This window comes from Desmodus rotundus, chromosome 2 (assembly GCF_022682495.2).
Source record: "Desmodus rotundus isolate HL8 chromosome 2, HLdesRot8A.1, whole genome shotgun sequence".
Taxonomy (NCBI): Eukaryota; Metazoa; Chordata; class Mammalia; order Chiroptera; family Phyllostomidae; genus Desmodus; species Desmodus rotundus.
In genome coordinates this window covers 50,392,460-50,416,328 of record NC_071388.1, presented here as the reverse complement: position 1 = coordinate 50,416,328, position 23,869 = coordinate 50,392,460, and the positions used below count along the sequence as shown (strand labels likewise).

The window sequence follows — 23,869 nt, the reverse complement described above, 5'->3', positions numbered from 1 at the left end:
TTTTAGAGAGGGGAAGGGAAGGAGAAAGAGAGGGACAGAAATATCAATGTGTAGTTGCCTCTCACATGGCCTCCACTGGGGACCTGGCCCACAATCCAGGCATGTGACCTGACTGGGAATCGAACTGGCAACCCTTTGGTTCACAGCCGACAGCCTGCACTCAATCCACTGAGCTATACCAGCCAGTGCTATTTATTTACTTTTAGAGAGAGGGGAAAAGAGGGAGAAAGAGAGGGAAAGAAGCATCAATGTGTGGTTGCCTCTCGCATGCCACCTACTAGGTATCTTGGCCTGCAACCCAGGCATGTGCCATGACTGGGAATCAAACCAGAGATGCTTGGTTTGCAGGCCAGCACTCAATCCACTGAGGCACACCAGCCAGGGCTGACTGGCTATCTTAGATGAGGTGTCTTCTCTGAGAGAACATTTGAGATATCACCCAAATGAAAAGAAGATATAAGCCATGCAAAATGATGACTTTATTGTTAAATGTTAGGAGAAGAAGAATGCTTAGTCAGCGTGGTCTATACCCCGTGCCGAAAGCCCATCAATAACGAGATCGACAGTTCTGGAGATTTAAAAAAAGTGCTGTCCTCTATTTCCACTCTCAAGCCCCAGATGACACAAACGAGGAGTAGTGAGAGAGGATCATGCAAGAGAAACATGTGAAATTTCCTAATGGATGCTTCTACATGGAAAATAAATGATTTCCTAATGCGTTCATATTTTTTGAGGGAGTCTTCCTCTCATAGTCAGAGGCATTCAACTCTTAATTGTGTTGCCAAGATAGGATATTTCCCCACCCCACATCCCCTGAATCCAATTCTACTGTTGGGAACTCAAGAATACTTTTACTTTCCCTTCTGTACTTTTCCATCCCCTATTCCCACCCCATGATCTTAGAGACATTGGGGTCACTTTCACACTCTCTCTTTCCAGTCCCTCAATCTCAACTTTTAGGTATTGCTGAGTTAATTTACTACTTTTTAAAACTTCCCTTACATTACGATGCCTCTGTTTCAAAAACCTTTATTTAGCACTATATTACACATTATTATAATCTATCCTTAATCATTTAGATTTATGTAGAATTAAGAGTTGATCACCCTCCCTCTACTCCTTCCCTCATATTAAATTTCTGTTCTGTTTTTTTTCCTTGCTTAGTTATCATTTTTTTCTAAAAAATTGTCCTTGGATAGGATAGAAGGTTGTTATGCTCTCTGATTTCTCACATAGCTGGAATATCTTTCTTTGCTCTGGCAATTGAGTGAGTATAGAATTTTTGGGTTACATTTTTTTTCTTAATAATCTGTAGGTGTCTTTCCTTTGCCCTCTGGTTTTCGCTATTGCATATTACCAGTTCAGTGCCAATCCACTGTGGGTAACTTGCTCTTTTCTGCATATAATCCTTTTCTTTTAACTTTGAAGTTCAGAAATGTTACCAGAATATGCTTATACATTTGTCACTTTTCATTAATTTGGTCTGGAACGTAGTAAGCACTTTTAATCTGCCTTCCTTCTCTCAAGGAAATTTATTCTATTGTTCAAAACTTCTTCTATTGTTCATTTAATTATTACCTTTGTTCTCTCTCTCTTTCTTTTTCCCCTCCAGGAGTTTCTATTATTCACATGACAGGCCTCCCAGATCTATCCTCTCAGTTTCTTATCTTTTTTCTAGCGACTGTCATATTTTTATAATTTAGATTTGTGCTTTAAGATTTTTTTGCACCCAGTTTTTTAAATGACTATTGTCTTCTCCAAAAACCTTTTTTTTTTTAATGCAGTTTTCTGTGTCTCTCACAGCTGCTCTGCTTTTCCCAGCATGCATTCTGGTTGTTTGGTCTGATTGTTTGGTCTGATCTTTCCCCATCTCGCTACTGGGGTTTCTGAAATAGGTGGTTCCCTATCTTTGTCAGATGACTGACGCTCAGGCCTGGGCTGCGTGTCCTCAACAGTAGGGTTCTGATGGTGGTAGATGCAGAACGGGCCTGCACTGCCAAGCAGACCCGCTGCCTGCGTCCGGCTCTGGCACGTGAGGGAAGCCTCTTAGCTCTCAGCGCTCACTATACTCCTCCAAACTCAGGGTTCAGCAGCTCCTTTCCACCAGTGAGCTCTTTTGAGTATCCTCGTAAGGATTTTGGTAGAATCCTGGAAAAAGCTATGCTAAGGACAGTCAGCCAGATCTTATATTGTTTGTTTTTTGGTTGTAGGAATTACAACATCCATACCTACCCTTCCAAGAAATTTTACTACCATAAACGTTTTTACCTTCTCTCCTTTATGCTGTAGTTGTCATGTGTATAACAGACAATGAAAACCCCACTGGGCAACACTAAAGCTTTTACTTTCAACAGCTGAGAGTTAAAGAACATAAGTGAAAAAGAATAGACTTTTGCATTTACCCAAATTTTTATTATTTTTTTTTAGTTATTGCAATTCTTGTGTGTTTAATTTTTTCTTTGCATTATTACACAATACAGAATTTTTCGTACACTGTAAATCAAATAAAACAGAAAGCATTCTTGTGTGTGTGTGTGTGTGTGTGTGGTGTTTATTTTAGAAAATAAACATTCCAATCATAAATTTTTATTATTTCTGTGCTATGTTTTCATTCCTTATGTTGGGAGTTTCCCTCCGGTATCATTTCTCCGCAGCCTAAAGAACTTCTTTCAGCATTTCTTTTTGAGCATGTCTCTGGCAAAAAAAACCCTTATCTTAGTTTCCCTTCACCTAAGAATGTCTTTATCTTTACTTTATTCCTCAAAGATATTTTCATAGGCATCTGAGTTGACAGTTATTTTTTGCTTTCTGTACCTTGAAAATGTTGTTCTGCTCTCATTTTCTTGCCTCCATGGTTTTTAATCAGAAATCTGTGATAATTTTAACTTGAATAATGATTCCCTTACATGTAATGTATTCTTGTTTTCTAGCCTCTTCTCAGATATTTTATTTATCTTTGTTTTTAGCAGTTTATGTGTCTAGATGTGGTTCTCACTGAGTAGTTCGGGATTCACTGAACTTCTTGAATCTGTAAATTTAAATTTTTATATATATTTGTAAGTTTTCTGCTATTATATGTTTAAAATTTTTTTCTGTTACAGTCTCTTTCTCCTCTTCTTTTTTATACTTTGATGACATAAATGTGAGTCTTTTTGATATTTTTTGGTCTCTTTTCTTTTCTTTTAAGATTTTTCGCTCTGTTCTTCAGATTGTATAATTTCTATTGCTCTGCCTTCAAATTCAGTGACTCTTTCTCCTCATCTCCATTCTGTTATTGAGTTCATCTCGTGAATTTTTGCAGTTTCAACTATTATATTGGTCAGTTCTAAAGTAGCCATTTAGTTCTTTTTTATAGAACATTTTTTTTTCTGTTAAGGATGTCTTTCTTGTTATTTATTTCAAGAGTATTAACCTTTACCATGTGGAAGAGGCTTACAATAGCTCCTTTAAAACCATTGTGTAATAATTATAACATATGGGTGATTTTGGGACATGCAATTATTGATTACTTTTTCTTGAGAATTGCCCAGACTTCCCAGGGATTTTGTATGTTGAGTACCCTAAATATTTTAAACACGATGTTTTGAGACCTTGGATCCTGTTAAGATTCTTTGAAGAATGCTGAGTTTTGTTTGTTTGTTTGCTTTTTAGCAAGAAAAACTCAGGGATGTAGGAGGCGACTAGAATCACTGTTCAATCCTTGAAGCCTTTGCTACCCTTCTTTGGGTTTGCTCTGCACACGCACAGCTCTGAGTTGGGCCCGGGACTTACATACTTCACCCATTACTTTAGGCTCCTTGTCGAGGCCTGTCCTTTCCAGGACTTCCCTCATACCTCTTCAGCCCTGAGGCGCCCCTTCTCCTGGTTCCTTGGGCCAGAAAGGCTAGTTTCTCAGAGTTTTGTTACCTGCACAGCTGTAGGGTCAAATCTGTGAGAGGAAATAGAAAAAAACTTGAGAATCGTAGCACCATGTAGATTGTTTCTCCATATTTGACTCTTCCACATTCTGCCTGCTTATGTTTACTTTTCAAAGTCCTTGGCTAGTTGATTTTTGCATTTTTGTTCAGAGTTCTCCATTGTTGTCAGTGGGGAGAGAGATTATAGTGGGCTGACTCCATCTGGCTGAAAGTGGAATGACCAGATGTTTTATGAAACCAGTAGGGTCTTGCTAAATGTTTACCAGGCTGTTAACAAAGGACAGAAATAGATTTGAATTTTGCTTTTTTATTTTTCCTTTCCCCTCTCTGACAAAAATATACTGGTACGTTATGAAGTAGCCAGATGAAATGCAGCAAGAACCAGAAAAGGGGTCATAAAATCAAAGAAGGTCAGAGCTGAGGAGAGCTTACACGTTATTTCTCTTCACACCTGAAATAAGTTCCTAACTGCTTATCCTGGTTTTCCAGGCGCTCTGTGAATTTGTTCTCTCTTCCACCTCATGTTAGGATATTCTTCCTTTCTTCTAGGTGACAATCTTCAGACTGCAGTAACAGTGGCCAGAAACTCTGGAATGGTTTCTGAAGGCCAGAAAGTCATTCTCGTTGAAGCAAATGAAGATCCTGGGTCCTCATCAGCATCTATATCTTGGAAATTAGTAGAAGAGAAGAAACACATTCCATACGGGAATCAGGTACACCTAAAAACAGACTTTCTGCCATATTATCTAATATTATCTAGTCATTGCACAGCATTGCTGGCTGATCAGCTTTGACTGGCAGAGGTGTGCAGGTGACTTAAGCTCAGCATACTTCTCCAAAAGCCTAACACATATGCAGTGCAAAGAACTGAATTACATCCCTTTCCCATACCTTTCCAACTGAGCTGTAAGGTACAGTGCTTCCCTGGGTGCTGAAAATTATCCATTCTTCTGAATTAAAAATTTTTTTTGCTATGTATGAGAAAGAATATAGTAAAGGAGGGCTGGTAGTAATTTTCCATTTTCCCTTTGCTTGTCCACCACCCTGTTGAGTTCAAAGGGGATCTGGATCCTAGGAGAGATACCACTGTGTGAGTAGGAGAATTAGACTGTATCTTCAGGGTGGGGAAGAAAGTTCTATCCATTTATCTCCAATCATGTCCCTATCCTATCTCTATTGTGTCTTTGTGGAAGAATATTAATTCTCTAAGAAAAAAATGTAAGTCCTCACTTCAAGGAGAGATCTGTTGAGCTGCAATGCTTTTGTATTTTACACTTGAAATGTGTGAAATGCACTCATCTCTGGGATCACGGAGATCAGATCAGGAGAACAGGATAGAGTACGTGTCAGCCTCCTATTCACTAGAGGCTGTGGTGTGCCAAACTGACCTAGCAAAGAGGAAGTGCTTCTCCGCAGAATCAGGACTCCAGTGTGACTTTTAAAGAGAGACCCCTGGACAACCGTCGTCGTCTTATCTCAGCTCTGCTGTTGTCCTGAGCACTCCATCCAGTCTAAGATAACCATGTCTTGCTTTGCAGGAAAATTACATTAACATCAGGGAAGAAGTCTGTGATAACAGCAGAGAAGGAAGTTATCATTTTGCCCTAAGTGGAAAATCCTTTCAGGTCATAAGTCAACATTTCAGCAGCCTACTGCCAAAGGTAAGTTCTCAGAGGGTACTAACCTCTGGGTAAAGATGCTGACAATGTCATTTACAGAGAACGATCCTAAGTAATTTCAAAGCTCTAAATAGGTAAGATATACCTATTGAACATATCATAAAAGAGGTAGATATTTTTACAGAGGTTACCATTGTCTCATTTTCTACTAGATTTAAAATCAGTAAACTCGATTAGCCAATTTTCCATTATTTATAGAATTAAAGTCCTAGTGACTTCTCAAGTTATCAGGATTGCTTTGGGGCAGCTGTCACTATATTGCCACAGTTAGGAGTCTCACAATATAGTGAAAATCCAGCAATTTTTCAAGAAGACAGGTTAGGAATAGAGGAATTACATTAAGTTTTTGATAGAGGACTTCTACAAAGAAGAGGGACGAACCAAAAAACTTTGCTGATGAAGAATAAGCCCATAGTGGCTGATTTATTTGTATTCAATTACTCACCATCTTAGGCACTGCTTAAACAAAAAAGAATAAAGACTCTGAAGCTGAGTGCACACTAAGCTGAGTTTACTGCCGGAGAGCATGCGGATTGAACACAGAACTTAGTCTGTAGTACAGAGTTCCTGTGGAAGGGCTGGGAGAGGTTTTTCTACCATCAGGCCATCAATGTTGCATAGTCCAAATTGGGCTCGGGATATCAGCTGAATTCTGGACAAGCCCAGACGGTTTGGTTAAGTCAAAGACCACCAGCAGTTACTTTATATTTCACCAGTCAGCTGTTTTTCTGCTACGTGGTTCTGGACAATTTTCTGAGAAGTAGTTGCCTTCTTTCCTGTTCCTGAGATCCTTCCAATTTCTCATGCTCTACTGTCTTAAGGTTCCATTAAGCTCAGGATTTTTCAGGACCACATTCCCCATGGCAGCTGAGCTAAATTCTTGTAGGCCATCCTTTTCACCAAATATTTTTATGAAGTGGTCATCTTTACTGATTTCAGTCTCCCTGTCACTTATATGGTGACCAGTGTCCCAACGCCTGTCTTAAAATCCAAAGGAAGACTTCTTGGAGGACAATTTTTTTCTCATTCATGGATGTCATTCCCCTGTCAGCTTTATGGGTGTTATTAATTATTTCATGTATGATCAGCTGACATAATAAAATATTTCTCTTTTGGGTTCCTTACAGATACTGATGAATGGGACCATCTTTGCAAGAATGTCTCCCGGACAGAAATCCAGTCTGGTGGAAGAATTTCAGAAACTGGAGTAGGTCCTTTGCCAGTCAGGGGGTGTGAGGCGTGGGGAGGCATGGCAGTCGGGGCAGAGGGAGAGGTACGGGGACCCCTGTGTTTGGCTTGGTTCTTAACCTGGCTGCCAGTGTCAGCTACCCTGGGAGCTTTGAAAAAATAGCAGTTCTGATTCAATTGCTCACATGGAGCTTGGGCATCAGTTTTGTGTTTAAAGCTCCCATGTAAGTCAATTCTGAATCCAAATTTGAGAGGCACCGACTAGAGCGCAAGAGGCGTGAAAAGGTACGTTGAAGAACAAGCCTAGAAAGGTAATTTGAGCTCAGCTCCTGAAGTGGAGATGAAAATTTAGACTTTGTTTTTACAAATTATTATCACAGTTAAACAGGGAGATTTATATGACAAGAGGTTCACATAACCTTGAAAATATTAAAAGTCTACCAAATCACTCTCTTTATCCTAAATCAGAAAAATAATTTCTCTTCTAACACAAAGCGTCTCCATTGATAGAAGGTGCAGTCTAAATAAAGTGCCCATCACTGGGGGCCCTTTATTATTATTACTATTTGTTCATGGAGCCCGGGGAGTGTTGAAGGCTTCCTCCACTTCTGGTGCTGGACCCCAGAGACGTGACTTCTACTCCTACCCACCGCTACTTCATCCTGCAGCTCACCTGATTCAGTCACTAGACAAGCTTCTCGATTCGGAAAGCTTTGTCTTCTCAACGCAGTTGAAAACCTAGACGGTGAACTAGTTGCTTTCATACAGCAGTGTGTAAAAAGAAGCACAGCCAGTTCTGTGAATGCTGTCGGAGTGCTCTTACCTTAGCAGCAGGCTGTCCATAGTCTTTGTCAACAATGTACAGCGGCAGTCACTCAGCCCAAAAAGCCATCCCGCAGGAAGGATGTATTTGCTTTCACTTCCGAGTCTGGCACTGCATTTTTTTTTGTTGAGTGACTGTTAACTTGGCAGAGTTCCTCTCGTGTTATAAATACTATTAACAGCATCCACAAGTAAGTTTTATTTATCATTTGAGAATTTATAATGCACTTTTCCGTATGGCACCTCTCTGAATACTCACCACACTTTGCAGGGGAGCAACATGGTAGACTGAATAGGAAAGTGATCAGGGAAATGATCTAAGTATCCCCGTGCCAAGTTCTGTGCCCCCTGCGCCGCGTCATGCTGTCTTACCCTATAGTTGTTAACGTCCTGTTTTACAGCTGACAAAGCTGCTTCCTGAACTGTGAAGTGCAGGGTCTCCCTGAAACTCGGAGTCGGGAATATTCCTGGATTTCTCAATCCATTGTAGGAACTGCTGAGTCAGATTTTACTTTTTAATCAAACCAGACTATTAGGGAAACTGCCTTAAAATAATAAGTTTGAACCCTATGTAATGAAGCTGATTTCATCGTTTTAATTAGAGAAATTAGCTTCCATGATTGCTTTGATCTTTCCTACAATTGACACAGCTCCCCTTTAGTTACTTTGTAGGTATGTGCGGGGACGGAGCCAATGACTGTGGGGTAAGTAGTTGCCTGCGTGCGGGGTCACAGTCTCACACTCCACTGTACTTGCCCAGAGCCCTGTAGAGGTGGTATTTCCTGAGATACATACTCTCTCCAGTCTTCTTGATGGGTCCTCTTGATGGAGAAAGTGATGCCGAGGGTTGGGAGAGTTTTGACCAAAGCTACGCAATTACTCAGTGGTCACTATAGGCTCAACGGGGTAGAATTTGCATCTGAAGTCCCCACTTCTTTTCTTGGGTGTCCCAGTGCCATCTCTTTCTCACGTGGCAGGGAGAGCAAAATCCGGTCATCTCCTAGCTGGTAGTGCGGGAGCCCACAGCCCACCTTGCAGACAGCCTCTCTGGCCCCTTCCTTAGGAGGCCTCAGGAGCAGTGTGTGTGAGTGTGCACAGATGGTAATCAGGCTCTTTGCTTTCAGGCTTTGAAAATGGCCCATGTGGGCATCTCGTTATCAGAGCAGGAGGCGTCTGTGGCCTCGCCTTTTACTTCCAAAACTCCAAACATTGAGTGTGTGCCTCATCTCATCAAGTAAGTAAGCGCTTTCACTGGCCTGGTTTTACTCTCTTCTGACTTCTAGGTACAGATCCCAATGTTCATCTGGTTTTATTATTTATTTACTTAAAAATTTTAAATAAATATTTAATATTATTTTGTTTTAGTTTTAGGTGGGCAGCATTGTGGTTAGACAATCACACACTTTACAGAGTACTTCCCCTGATATTTCCGGTCCCACCTGGCACCATTCACAGTTACTGCAATATTATCAACTGCGTTCCTTATGCTGTACTCTACATCCTCATGACTATTCTGTGACTACCAATCTGTACTTCTCGATCCCTTCACTTTTTCACCCAGTCCCCCAATTCCCCTCTCCTCTGGCAACCCTCAGTCTGTTCTCTGCATCTAAGAGTCTGTTTCTGTTTTGTTTGTTCACTTGTGTTGTTCCTTAGATACTACATGTAAGAGAAATCATGTGATATTTATCTTTCTCTGACTCACTTATTGGATCCCATTTTTCTGCAAGCCAAAGACCAGGGAAATGGCATTCTTGGGTGAGGAGGGTGCTTTGCAGGAGATTGCAGTCAAACATTCTAGGAGTTGAAAATAACCCTGGGAGAGCAGTGGCATTTTTTAAAAAAAGATTCTATTTATTTATTTTTAGAGAGAGGGGAAGGGAGGCAGGAAGAGGGGGAGAGAAACATTGATGTGGGAGAGAACATTGATCAGTTAGTTGCCCCTCATGCCCTCAACCGAGGACCTGGCCTGCAACCCAGGCATGTGCCCTGACTGGGAATTGAACCAGTGAACTTTCAGTTTGCAGGACAGTGCCCAACCCACTGCGCCACACCAGTCAGGGCAAACAGTGGTGTTTCTACGTTTCTAATGAAAATCACTGAATAGGTTATTTTTAGAAGATTGGAATCTGCAACTCAGTACTGCTTGGAAAGTGTTAATCATACTCTTTGTATTATTATTATTTTAAATATATCTCCTTGGACACTTCATAGTGGGTGATTGAGAGAAACTTTCTGTTCCCCATTTGCCTTCCTTCCTCTTGCCTCTTTATACTTCCTTGGGATATCCTTCCCATCTCTGGTTTTCAAAATATGTATCTTTGCTGCTTCTACTAAAATTTCCCTTGGTGCTTTATTCCCTGCCCCCCCAATTTACTTCTGCTGCATTTATTTAACTGACAGCGATGGTGAGCATTGTGGCTGCTTTTGGTTATTGGAACTAGTATGTGTTTACGGTTTATAAAGTGCTTTAATGCCTGTTTTCTTATACTTCAAAAAGACTGGAGATGTAGGAATATTCACTATTTCTTCCACAAATAAGAAATTGAGGCTCAGAGAACTACCCAAACTCACATAGCCATATAGGATTGGAGATTTTATTAGAATTAATTCTATTTAAATGTTTTATCTATAAATATTATACTACTTTCACCACATTAAAATAATGATTTGGTTGGTTCCTCCCATTTTTAAATTTTTTCATATGCTCGACAAATATTTATAGTGTAACCATTTAGTGCTGGGAACAGTTGGAAGCACTGGGGACCCAGAAGCAAGTAAATCAGATGCCCCTCAATCTCATGACATTTTCCTCCAGTGAAGAAGTCAGGCAAAAAAACCAAAACCAAAACAAAACTCAAAAACAAACAAACAAAAAACAAACAAACACACACATGCGCAGATGAATCAGGGGATGTGAAAAGCAGGAAGATGACTGGGGAGGTGGAACAGGCTGCAGCAGATGGGGTGGTGTGGGAAAGCCTTTCTAAGCCTGAGGGGTGGGGAGAAGCTGTCCTCTAGGGGGCGGAGTGAACAACAGCAGCGAAGCCCTGATACAGGAAAGACCTTGGTGTGAGCATCAGGCTTTGGAATCCCAGGAAACCCTTATGACTAGAAATAAATTTATACTGTGTTTTTACCCCCCAAAAGAAATATAAGTGATATTTTATAAGTAATTTATTTTATGCTTTAAATATATACTATTTACTCAAAGTAAAACAATAGTAACACAAGTGATCATACTCTTTTCTAGTCTTATTTAAATTTGATACCTAAGAAATTTGAATGTGCATATTATTTTAGCCCAGTTTTAGAAAAAGTTGAGATTCTCAAGTGAAATTCGAATGAAATGTTTGCCAGACTCCTGAAGTACCTGCATGAAAATAGCCCCCAAATCTGGGATCTTACCTACATTCCTCAGTTCACAGATGAAGGAACTCTGACCAAGAGAAGGGAAATGGCCTTCCAACTCATGTTAGTTCGAGACCTGGGACCAGCCCAAGTCCGCGGACCCTGAGCTGAAATAATGCCTGCAGAAAGCACGGGAGGAACTCTAAATCTGGCTCTCTGGCTGGGTCAAGGCCTGTGGGCCTCGGAATGGAATTGGCCTTTCCTGAAAATGTAGTCAGTTAGCACACTGACAGCGGGCTTTTCCCACAGGCTCACGGCTGTCCAGTCTGTCAGGCAAACAATGGAATAATCAGGCTTTTGATCTTTTCTCCTGAGCTCAGCTGAACAGCACAGAATAACTGACCTCATTTCTTTTCATTCCTTTCATTTCATTTCTTTTCCCTCACAGGGAAGGACGTGCAGCTCTCGTGACCTCATTTTGCATGTTTAAGTACATGGCCCTGTACAGCATGATTCAGTATGTTGGTGTTCTGCTGCTCTACTGGGTACGACTTGGGACCTAGCCTCTTGGTTAGTGAGAACTGGCACAAAGGACGGTGCGCTCTCAGTACACGGCACCTCTTAAAGTGGAAGGAGGAGGTGTGAGCACTAACAGCCCCTCTAAAACTCTCTAATGTTTTGAAAATAAATCAGAACTAGACAAATATGCAGAGGAAAAGATGTTAGTGTGATTTCTCTGACTCTGATAGAGAATCTAGGCGAAGCTGAGGATCAGAATGGAACAAATCACTCTGGTTGTTGCTTTCGCCTGCTGAGACCAGGTCTCTATCTTTGCAAGCCAGCGCGGCTCTCCCCTCACATGCCATTCTTCACAGAGGTGATTCTCTGATTGGGTGCTGGAATGTTTCATGACTGGCTCTCCCCGGAGAAATGAGCCCTGATCATTATCATTTGCCAATTTCAATGGTGTGAATACTCCCACCGTGGCTGGTTTCAAGCTATCTACCTGAACTTGGAGTTGGGGAGAGACGTGCAATAGCATACCATTATGTAGTGCTTGCACCACACACATACAAGAGCTGTGAATAATCTCAAGAACATACATAAACACTAAAGTGTAGGAAAATGATTAGGAAATGCTAAGTTTTGAGTATTTATTACCCTTTTGTCAGTATAATTTATTTAATAGTAAATTTGTATAATTTAAGATTTTATATTGGCTGTGTTTAACAACCAGTTCACAAAATTTCTGAAAAAAAAAATATATATATAGCAGTGGACTCTTATGAGCTAGTACAAGCCTCACTGATTCCCTGGACATAGGGATTTAAAAATTGGCATACCATATCACAAAAAAATGTAGGTCTTGTGATGGCTTTCACTATTTAACTAAACATAAAAGGAGAAAGTACATGATTACTATTTGTGGACTCAACATATGGGGGCTTTTTCTGTTAGCTAACATAGAGAGAGGGGAGTCTATTTGTGCTGGAGATATCTGGATTCATCTCTATATCTTGCCCTCTTCCTCCTGGATTGAACATTTTAGTTCTCTTATCTTCAGATTACCTATGTCTTTTCCCGCTCACTAATGAATGAACTGGAGAGGAAGAGGTTATTTGTAGCAACTTGGTCCTATTTTGAAATCTCAATAGCTCTTGCTCAAAGCTAGAGTTAAACATGGGTCATCATTATCTCCTTTCCACCAAGGGGTAGGGGGCAAGGAGGGAAGTTCCTTGAAATCTGTATGACCTAAATGATTTTTCCTTAAGAATTATGATGCTTTATCAGAGACTTTTAAACACCACCCAAGAATGCAAATAGTTGGTTCTATTGTCATTTTCCATTGGTAAACTTTAGATATAATCACCACACACTTGCCACTTGTTACTATTGGGAATGCACCCTTTTAGAGTGCCAGACCAAACCCCAACTTTTTGGTTAGCAAGTGGAAAAGAAAACAGAGAAGAATCTGGTCAGTGAGATATTCCCTGCAGCAAAGGCCCCGCCCAGAATGCACCGGATGGGGCCCCCTAGTTAGAGGGATTTCACAGCCTTGTCTCTAGTACGCCCACCAGTGTAGACAGGCCCCCAACTACACTCTGTCCTCGGTAATTCACTTGACAATCCTATGCTGCAGTGAGAACGTGAACGAAATTGATATAGAACTTCATCCAGAAGCCCACAACTCTTTTGAGCTGCTTTCCTTTTTATTTTCAGGAGACGAACAGCCTATCAAACTACCAGTTTCTGTTCCAGGATCTGGCCATTACAACTCTTATTGGTGTAACAAGTAAGACATTCTTAAAACTTTCTTTCCAGACGGGCTCCCCTCAGCTTGCCTCCCTCTGCCCCAGAAGGGCTGGTCCGCTGGCAGGGCAGGGGCAGCAGCTGCAGCAGAAGTGATGTTTGATTTATTCCCAAAGGTACATACACAGAGGAAAAGAGAGAACAATCCTCATTTTTAAGTGTTGAAAGTGTTAGCAAAAGTGAACTAGCTGGCTAGTTATTTTGCTGTTTTCCACAAAATACACAGCTTCCATAAAAGGTCACTGAAATATTTAAAATGAAAAAGAAAAACCCTTGAAAATCAGGAACACTGATTTTGGTGTGCTTTTAGGTACAGTTATAGTTAAAATGTGCTCAATATGTAGCTTATCTGTTTTCCATGTCCAAATCCTAGCCTTTAAAGATCTAGAACGGAGATTGAAGGTCATCTTGCCATTCTTCCACTCCCACCCTCACCTTCTCTAACTAATGTATGAATTACTCTCCAATTTCCCCGGTAAGGACTTTTCATCCCAACCCACATAGTAACCATCATCCTTACCACGTTCTCTGCTGCCCTCTCTGGTATGTATAAACACCAACAGCCCCACCTGTACTTTTAATCCTACTTCTTCTTACCTTCTTAAGGACTTTGTTCATGTAATAATCCCTTCCTCCATCATGGCCAACTTTTCTCTGAGCTACTGAATGATTCCTTACCAGCGTATAAATATATGCCCACCTCTTCTTTCCTTAAAAGCTTTTTTCCTTGACCCAAGTCAACCACTTTCTGCCAAGCTTCCTAATTAGCTGTGTATACCCACTTTTTCCACTTGTTATCTTTAATTCTATCGTTTCAGCTAGATTCTAACATTCAAAGGCATGAACTTGGATGCTTGGCCTGTGCTGGTGTTTGCGGGGAGGCAGTGGTGGGCTGGCAAATGTTTAACAACTGGCATTCCAAAAAAATGTTTGTATATATATATGCACACAAATTTATTATAAACTGAAAAGAAACCTGTGTGGCAAGCAATTTGCAAATTAGCAATTTGAAAATTTATTACTATTTTCAAATAATAATAAAATATACAATATCTTTCTTGCAAATTCCATTTAGTCATTGATTCTCACAGAATGCTTTCACTGAGGTTTACCAAATTCTTTTATCCAGTTAACCTACGCTATCGATGACTAAATTAGTTTTAACATAAATCTTTGTTGACATGTTCTTCCTGAATGGCACAACAGCAAAAATTTATGTTGAAACTTTAACCATTCATCAGTGATGTGAGCAACTTACTCGCTGAACTGGATAATAGATCTTGCATGCTGGGAGAGTATTTCCTCAATAAAGAAAAGAAATCATTCATGAGGTAATGGCTATAGACATGACACACTTTAAAATTCAATCCCCATTATTAATTTCAAGAACATAGATAATTTAAAAATGGAAAATAATTGAGAAATGATCAGTTTTGAATGTTTATTATCTTTGTTTTTCATATATTTATTTAATTGTAAGTTTATATAATTTACTTTTAGTAATGGCTATGTTTAATAACTGGCTTACAAATTTAGCAGAAATTGGCCCTTGCGAGCCAGGGTGAGCCAGCCTCGGCCACCACTGGCCGGGAGGGTGCACGTTACTGACACAGGAAACAGCACCTCTTAGACGGCCCCTTCCCCATGCCTCATGGTCTTGCTTTCACATTATTTCCTTTTACATCTTCTCATCATAACCTGAACAACCACCATGCCAAGTTGTCATTTAAAAACTTGTTTGAAAGCTCTGTTTTTGGAGAATGAGCTCATGGGGAGCAACAGCTATCTATGCTTGTGGGTCCACTGTACCCATCAATGACTTTTGTTGACAGCAATGGCCACTTCTCTTTCCTGATTGTACTTGAGTCTCTCAACAGCATTCTCCTTCCACAAAAGGCTTCTTCGTTTGGGTCTGTGATATCATGTACTCCTGCATCATCTATCACTTTTGTGAGTACAGTTTTCTTAACCCTTTCGCTGGCCTCAGCTCCTTCACCTGTCTTCTAACTTTTGGAATGTCCCAAGCCTTGTTCTTGAGTTCTTTGTCTTTTCAGTCTATACCGCCTCCCTCAGTGATTCCAACCATTCCTGTGACTTTAATGTCATCTACATGCTCATTGTATGCCCCGTTCATATCCCTGGCCTTGATGCCTCCCCTGAGCGCTGGAAATGCAGCTACTCAGCATCTAGTACTGGATATTTAACAGAATGTAGAATTAACATACCCAAATGGAACTCTTTATTCTGTCATATCTTATAATTAACAAAACCATTAAACCTTGACTGTCCAGACTGCAGTACTTACTACAATAGGTGTGAAAGAAAGGTAGCACAAAGGAGTTAATCTTGTCCATTGAGCAATCTAAAATGGAACTGGGAGACCTTTGGGAAGCTGAAGTAGCTCACGCCCCTCCACGTGAACTTGAACTTTTGAACTGGGCAAAACCACAAATGCCCGCATCCTGAACTGGCCCTGCATCAGTGTACTCTCCGTGTACATCAGTGAACTATTAAGAAATAAAATTTTCACCTAGACGCAGGCATAAACGTATGTATTAATCATACGTATAACAGAGTGTAAGTCTGCTGGTAAGCATCAATCACAGCTCTTTTAAAACAACTTGTATAACTTCTTTGGAAACCCCCTCTTTTTCCTTTTCTTTTGGTAGAAATGAAATCAGGTTTCTACCAAAATCTGTGTTATAAATGATAATTCATATGGCCCCAAATAAAACTTTTGTTTGCTTGCTGTTATTGGTCAAAATTAATTAATATTGGCACTTGGAATATGTCAGTGAAAAAAAAATTCCTTAAAACAGTACCACTATTTACTTAGTTGTTCAAGGACCTGGAGTCATCCTTCATTTCTCTCTTTTCTTTACCCTTCGCACCCAGTACATACGAAATTCCTATTGGCTCTACCTCCCAAACATGTCCTGTTCCCCTTCTCTCCATCTCTGCTGCAGCCGTGTCTGAGAGCAACGTTGCTTCCCCTTTGGATTACTGCCATAACCCCACAGCTAGTCTTGCTTCCACTCTTTCTGCCTTCCCCTCACTTTCATTTACCTTTCAAACAGCGATAAGAGTGTGAGGTTTTTTAATTTAAATTTTATTGTCATATTCTTGCTTAAAATGCTCCAGTGGCTTCTCATTCCCACTAAATCCAAAGTCTTAACACAACTCATTTCTGCCTACTTTTCCAACTTCTCATCTAACCACACCGCCACTCACTCGCTGCTCTGGGCATGCTGGTCTTTCTGTCTCATGGGCATTGTCAAGTTTGTGGTCACCTCCGCACCTTTGACTCTGCTCTTTCCTTTGCCTGAACTCCTTTTCCTTCAGAACTTTCTATGACTTTCACTGCTTTTCATTATTCAGATTTCAGCTCAAATGTCACCCCCTCATAAAGGTCATTTTAAATAACGACCAGGCCCATGATTCTCTAGCACACAATTCTGCTTTATCTTTTCATAGTACTTGTCACAGCCTGAAGTTACATTTACCTGTGTTTACTTGTTTTTGCTGCCTCCCTCACCCCCAGAGTGCACTTCATAGAGCAGCACGTGTCTGCCTTGATCATTGCCGCGTGCCCAGTCCATCTAACAGTGCCCGACGGATCCAACAAGTTCACTAAGTACTTGTTACCTTGATCGAGAGGACACCCTTGAACAGTCTGTTAACGGAGTTCTCTTTCACACCAGGCCAAGTCTACCTCTGTGTAACGGCCTCCCATCACGGTTCTGCCGTTTGGGGTGGCACCGAAGACTCTAAATTTTCTCCCCACGACAGTCTTTCAGAGCTTTGAAAACAGTTCTAATTTCTCCTGTGATTCTTCTCTTCTACATAACAACCAACCCCAGGGTTTTGTTTCTATTTTTTGACAAATGACTTGATCCTTTTTTATATTCAACATTGATTAACACATATGGGTTATGAGGGTATGACAAAGGAAAAAAAATAGCTTTTATCCTATACCCAGAGCAAACCAATTAAAGTATTTTGATGTATTTCCTTGGCGTATATATATGTTTATATATACATATACACATGTACATACAAATGTGTATATGTATGTACACATACATATGTGTACACATATATTAAGAAATTTGAATTGTGTTTTCTATGTAATTGTGCATACTGTTTTTCATTTAACTCTATAACTATTTTTAAATGTTATTAAACATTTCAATTTTTTATTGTGGAGATATATATATATATATATATAAATATAATAAAATTGGCCACTTTTGCCGTTTGTAACTGCCCAGTTCAGGGGGATTAACTGCATTAATGCACAATGTGGTGCAACTATCACCACTATCTGTCTCCAACACTTCATCACCACCCCAAACAGAAACTCGGTACCCGTTCAAACGTGACTCCCCATTGCCCTCCCTCTAAGCTTCGGGCCACCTCTGGTCTACTTTTTGCTGCTATACATTTGCCTATTCAAACTATTTTAAATGAGTCAAAGCACACCATACTTGTCCCTTTGCATTGGCTCATTTCAGTTAGCACCACGTTTTCAAGGTTCATCTGAGCTGCGGCGTGTACCAGAGCTTTATTTCTTTTGAATGGCTGAGTAATGTTCCGTTATACGATCATACCACATTCTGTTACCCATTCATCCGTTGACGGACCTTGGTTGCTTCCACCTTTTGTCTATTGTGAATAATGCTGTGATGAACGTTTGCATAAAGTATCTGTTTGAGGCCCTATTTTCAATTCTTTTTGATATAGGAGTGAAATTAGTTTTTGGAGAACTATTTTCCGTAGTGACTGCATCAATTTATATTCTCACCAGCCATTTATAATGGTTCCAGTTTCTCCACAGCCTTATCAATACGTCATTTAACTTTAATAAAATTATTTTAGGTATTCTAATAGTATGGAGTAGTATCTTACAGTGATTTTGATTTTCATTTCTCTAATGACTAATAATGTTGACATATTTTCATGTGCTTATAGCTCTTTGTATATCTTATTTGGAGAAACATTTATTCAAGTCTTAACTAGATTAACCCATTTCTTAACTGGATTTTTATCTTTTGATACCTGAGTTCTGGAGTTCTTCATATATTGTGAATATTAAAACCTCATTAGATATATGATTGAAAACATTTTCTCTCATTCTATATGTTATATTTTCACTTTCTTGATAATGTCTTTTGTTGTATAAGTGTTTAATTTTGATTAAGTTAAATTTATCTTTTTTTTTCCTGTTATTGCTCATACTTGAGTTGTCTTATCTAAGAATCCATTGCTAAATCCAAGGTCATGATGATTTTACCTTGTGTTTTCTTCTAAGAATTTTTTGATGATTTTTAGCCCTGTATTTAGGTCATTGGTACATTTTCTATATATGGTGTGAGCTAGGGGGTCCACCTTCACTATTTTGCATGTGGAAATCCAGTTGCCCCAACACAATTTGTTAAAGAAGCTGTGCTTTCCCCCACTTAATGGTCTTGACACTCACTAACAATCCATCGGTCATACGTGTGGGGTTTATTTGTGGGCCCTCCGTTCCAGTGCACTGGTCAGTATGTCTATGGCAGTAACACACTGCTTTGATTACCGTTTTTGTAGTGAGTTAGAAATCGGGATGTGTGAGTCCTCCCATATTGTTCTCCTTTTTCGAGGTTTGTTTGACTTTTCCACATGAATTTGAGAATCAGCTTTTCTATTGTGCAAAAAAAGGCTATTTGAATTTTGACAGAGATTGCGTTGAATCTCTAGATCACTTTAAGTAGTATTGACACTGTAACAAAATTACATCTTCTAATCCATAAATACTGGGTGTATTTCAATTTATTTGTGTTTTCTTTAGTTTCTTCCAGGAAAGTTTTATAATTTTCAGTGTACAAGTCTTTTTTCTCCTTGGTTCGCTTTATTTCTGGGTACATATTCTTTTGGATGCTATCGAATTGGAATTGTATTCTTAATTTCCTTTTTAAATGGTTTGTTGTCAATGTATAAAAACACAGTTGATTTTTATGTGTTGGTCTTGTACTTTACAACATAGCTGAATATGCTTATTAACTCTAGTAGCTTTCTTGTGGATTTTTTGGGATATCCCCTATACAGAACAAAGTCACTTGTCAGTAGAGAGAGTTTTACTTCTTCCTTACAATTTGGATGACTTTTATTTCTTCTCTAATTGGTCTGGATGGAACTTCCAGTACAATGTTAAATAGCAGTGGTGAAAGTAGACATCCCTTTCTTGTTCCTGATCTTAGGGTGAAAGCTTTCAGTCTGTCACCCTTGAGTATGATATTAGCTGTGGGTTTTCAATGCAAAATATGTAATCGTGGGGATTACATGTAACATCCTCAATTTGTAATAATCTAGTTTGGGTTGATACTTTAACTTCCATAGCATGCCCAAACTCTTATTATATAGCTCTTTCTCCCCATTTTATTTGTCACAAATTATGTTATCTTTATCAACTGTGTGCCCCATAACTTAGATCGATAATTATTTTATGCATTTGTCTTTTAAATAATGTAGGAATAGGAAGTAGAATTAAAAACCAAAAATACAATAATATATACTTTTATATTATCCCAAATAGTTACCTTTACTAGTCAAAATGAGAGTGTCAAAAAAGAGATAGAAATTATAAAAAGAATGCTTTAAAAAGAATTCCTTTTGGCTTCTTTTTAGAATTTCTCTCTTTTTATTGACATTCTCATTTTGTTTATACATTATTTTCCTGATTTCACTGAGTTCTTTGAGCATATTTAGACAGTTGTTTTAAAGTGTTTGATCAGTAAGTTCAATATCTGGGCTTCCTGAGAGATGCTTTTTATAATGTCTTAACCCTGGAAATCTGATTCTCCCCTTTCCCTTGGGCCTGATGTTTTTTGTTCCACTGTTTTTTGAAGGCTCTAGTAGTCTACTTGCTTACTGACTTTCTTAAACTATTTTTACATAGACTGTATCAGTTGTCACGTGTGGTCACTGAAATCTCTGTTCCTTTAGCTTTGGTTCAGGTAGTGTTGTGACAGAGGTCCTTGAACCCTGTGAGTTTAACAATGTGAACAACAACAGAAAAACACCTTTCCCAATTGTTGCTGATTGGTTCTGTGCCGGGCATTTCAACACTTAGCCAGGCTTGTGTTGAATCTAGAGATCATCGAGGGCTGAAAACATAGAGTTGTTCTGGTCTTTTCTCAGCATGCATCGTGCCCTGGGCCCATACATGGCTTTCTATATTCTCCAATTTACAGGGGATTATAAATACCATAATTTCCCAAAGAAATGTACTTTAGCTTTTCTCTCCAGGCTTTAGGCATTTACTTTACATGTCAACTCTAATCTTTTGTCCCAGGTGACTGCAGGTCATTTGTTGGCCTTACAATGCTTTGGAGCAGCTCATGCTGCTTCCCCACCCTGAGCACGTTTTGCATTGGGTGAAACAGAGATGAGCACCTCGCTTCAGGGAGCCCCAGACAAGTCAGAACAGACATGCAGAATAACTCGTGGATAACGCCTGCTCTTCCCCTCTGTGAGCAGGGACCAGGTTCTCCCACCATATATGTGTGCTGCCATCTTCAAGACTGTCACTGAGCTGGTGGTGGCAAGGGCACAAAGCTTTCCTACCATTTTTAAGTTGCCTCTGTCTTGATTCAGCATTTGTTTGCATGCTGTAAACTTTTGTCTATTTTTCATACTTCTGACAAAGTTCTTACAGTTTCTGCTGGTTTTTCAATGTTTCTATGGAGGGACGGGGTCTTGGAGCTGCTTCCTCTGTTGTTTTGCAGACGTCACTCATCATTTTATTCCTCAGATATTTGGAGGCATTACTTAATGACTGCATGCTGTTCCATTACATAGATGTGCCATAATTTATTGTAAATGGTGCTGTGATGAACATGTTCCTATATTTCTGATTTGTTTTAGCATGGAATAAAATTCCAGACATGGAATAACTATATGAATAGTTATGAAAATATTTCAGTCTCTTCATATTCATTGCCAAATTGCCCTTCAGAAGGTTTTTTGTCAATTGACGTTCGCACACACAGTGTAATAAAAGCGTGCATTTTAATACTCCCTCACCTATAATTTAATAGCTTTTGCCCACTTAATAGGCTCAAAAAGGGCATCTCGTGTTTGTCCTGTCTGCTGTCTTAAGAATTTCTCACATGACTTCAGTTTGAATCCATTTGTTGTATTGTTCACTCAGTTTTTGATGTATATCAATTTGTCAGTTTTCTCAGATGTGTGAGCCCAAGAAGTTACACCACTCTTCTGAAGAAGAACGCATTTTCCTGCTCTCATACATGTACAATTTGAATTTATTTTGTAGTGAATTTGAATGGTGCCTACCCTAAGCTGGTGCCTTTTAGGCCTGCAGGACGGCTGATCTCCCCACCTTTGCTGCTCTCCGTGATTTTCAACATCTTTCTCAGCCTGGCCATGCACATTGTGGGCTTCCTTCTGGTTCAGAGGCAGCCTTGGTACCACGTGGAGATGCACAGGTATGATCGCAGACTCGGTTCCAGCTTCCCACACTCTAATTTCTATCAAACATTATCTGGCCCATACATTGGGAGGCAACTGGGTCTTCACTCTGACAAACAATTTGACTTCCATAAGTCCCACGGGTAATTTCCCAGTGAGCTTCATTTCTCTGTAGCACATTTTGACGGTAGTATTTATTGGCACTTACCTTTGCCTGTCTTAGATAATGATCTATGACCATCTTATCTATCAGGGTGACCACGCACTGTGGTTTTCCTGGCCATCCCCAGTTTAAGCCTGATAGCTGATGAGATTACTAATCTCTTTTCTATTCCTACTCAGATCTGTTCCTGTTGAATGATAAACTATATGGTCACTCTACTTATAAAATTTTCGAGACTTTAAACCACTAGAGGGAAGAATTATTACTTACTCATCCCTTTCTCTCCCATATAGCCTTAATATACATGATTGGTGCTCAATATTTTTAAATAAATAACTTGGTTCTATCTATCTATCTATCTATCTATCTATCTATCTATCTATCTATCTATCTAGTTATCTATCTATCCATCCAGTTATCTAATCTATCTTTCATCCATCTCTCTAAAAATAGACCTATCTGTACTGGTTTCTTTCTCCTTATTTTTCTCTATATTCTTCTCCAAAGTGTAGGAAATTACAGAAACATTGAGGTTCTGGAGTCTTGTATGTATGCTCCATGGTGTCATCATCTTACTTCATTAGGTGCTTTTGTTTCCTTTTTAGTGACTACACAGCGCAAAATGAAAGCATCTCAAAGTTAACCATCCCTCCCACTGTTCCAGGCAAAGTTGGAAGTGATGGTGCCTTCCCAAGTTTTGAGAACACTACTATCTGGTTCTTGGGGACAATCAACTGTATTATTGTGGCTCTTATCTTCTCTAAAGGAAAACCATTTAGGCAGCCGACTTACAAAAACTGTGAGTAAAGCTGTATGGAACCGGAGGCGAGAGCTCAGAGCAGGGATGGACATTCCTGGGTCATTCAGGGAGCAGCCACAGAGTGGGCCCTTGTACCGAGTCTCCTGATTTCCACTTCAGGCCTCCGTAAAACACACTCTGCAACCGCATTTTGTGGTCTTTTGCTCCCTCCCTCAAAGCTGCATGAAATACTAAGGCTTCTTTATCCACCTCTTATCTTCACTAGAAATGTGTCTCTAGGTGTCTTTTCATGGGATCACTTGAAATTGGGAAGACTCACTTATTTTTACACCTGTTGGGATTGGGAAGGCTCCTTTATTTCTACCCTTGTCAGAGGCATTGTGGAGAAGGGGCACGGCACTCACCTGCAACACGTCTCCTGCCATGGGGACAATGGTCGGGATGGCATTGTGTGGTCAGCAGGCTGGAAGGGAGTCCAGCCTGGAGGGACCTGACTGCAGACACTGGGGGAGGTTCTTGGCCAAAACACCTCCTCCGTCCTTACATTCTGGAATGAAAGTGGAGCATTTGTTAGGAAGAGTAGGTGACCTGTTTTGCCTTTTGAACACTTATTTGAATACCCTCTGTACCCCTCTAATTGGAAAACTTTAGAGGGACAAGTTGAAAAATGAATATCCTTGTAAAATCTTGTTCAGAGAAAATCCTTTTGCCCATCTCCTTCTTGGAATGACAAAGCAGTTAACTACTGACCTCTACATGATTGTAATTTACACATTTGTTTATTTACAGCCCTCCTTTTCTTCCAGAAAAGGATTTGAGGTGGATGATTTGCATTAAAGAGACTCAGATATTTGGATGTCTTCAAGGCATTTATTTTGTAATAATAAAAATAATTTTTTGTATTAATATAAGTAATTTTTTAGTTTACCATATATCTATATCAATCTATCATAGATATACATATTTATAGCTTTCCCACTTTTATCAATTGAAACCTATAACATGGATGTGAAAAATTCCACTTGCCTCAAGGACACACATAGAAATTTTAGAGGTAAGACCCATTGCATAGAAATGAGTACTTTCCATCTATTATGCTGTGTTTGGATGTGAAAATCAAGTGAATCTAATCAGCATTAATCTAGAATATGTCTTTCAATAGATGTGACACTCTACATTCTGATTTCTCTAAATGATAGTTTGTGTTCTT

The 23,869-nt window shown here is 39.6% G+C and overlaps 1 protein-coding gene across 2 annotated transcripts in view; it reads left to right on the top strand.

Moving 5' to 3' along the window:
• ATP13A4 (ATPase 13A4) overlaps window positions 1-23,869 on the top strand; it is a 121,864-nt gene that overhangs the window by 84,201 nt on the left and 13,794 nt on the right. For both annotated transcript variants that reach the window (XM_053918220.2, XM_024556340.4), the window contains exons 19-27: window positions 4,467-4,630; window positions 5,456-5,578; window positions 6,724-6,803; window positions 8,268-8,310; window positions 8,731-8,840; window positions 11,406-11,502; window positions 13,178-13,250; window positions 21,582-21,753; window positions 22,505-22,698. In XM_053918220.2, the coding sequence (XP_053774195.1) occupies window positions 4,467-4,630; window positions 5,456-5,578; window positions 6,724-6,803; window positions 8,268-8,310; window positions 8,731-8,840; window positions 11,406-11,502; window positions 13,178-13,250; window positions 21,582-21,753; window positions 22,505-22,698 (1,056 nt within the window). The remainder of the gene's footprint in view (window positions 1-4,466; window positions 4,631-5,455; window positions 5,579-6,723; window positions 6,804-8,267; window positions 8,311-8,730; window positions 8,841-11,405; window positions 11,503-13,177; window positions 13,251-21,581; window positions 21,754-22,504; window positions 22,699-23,869) is intronic.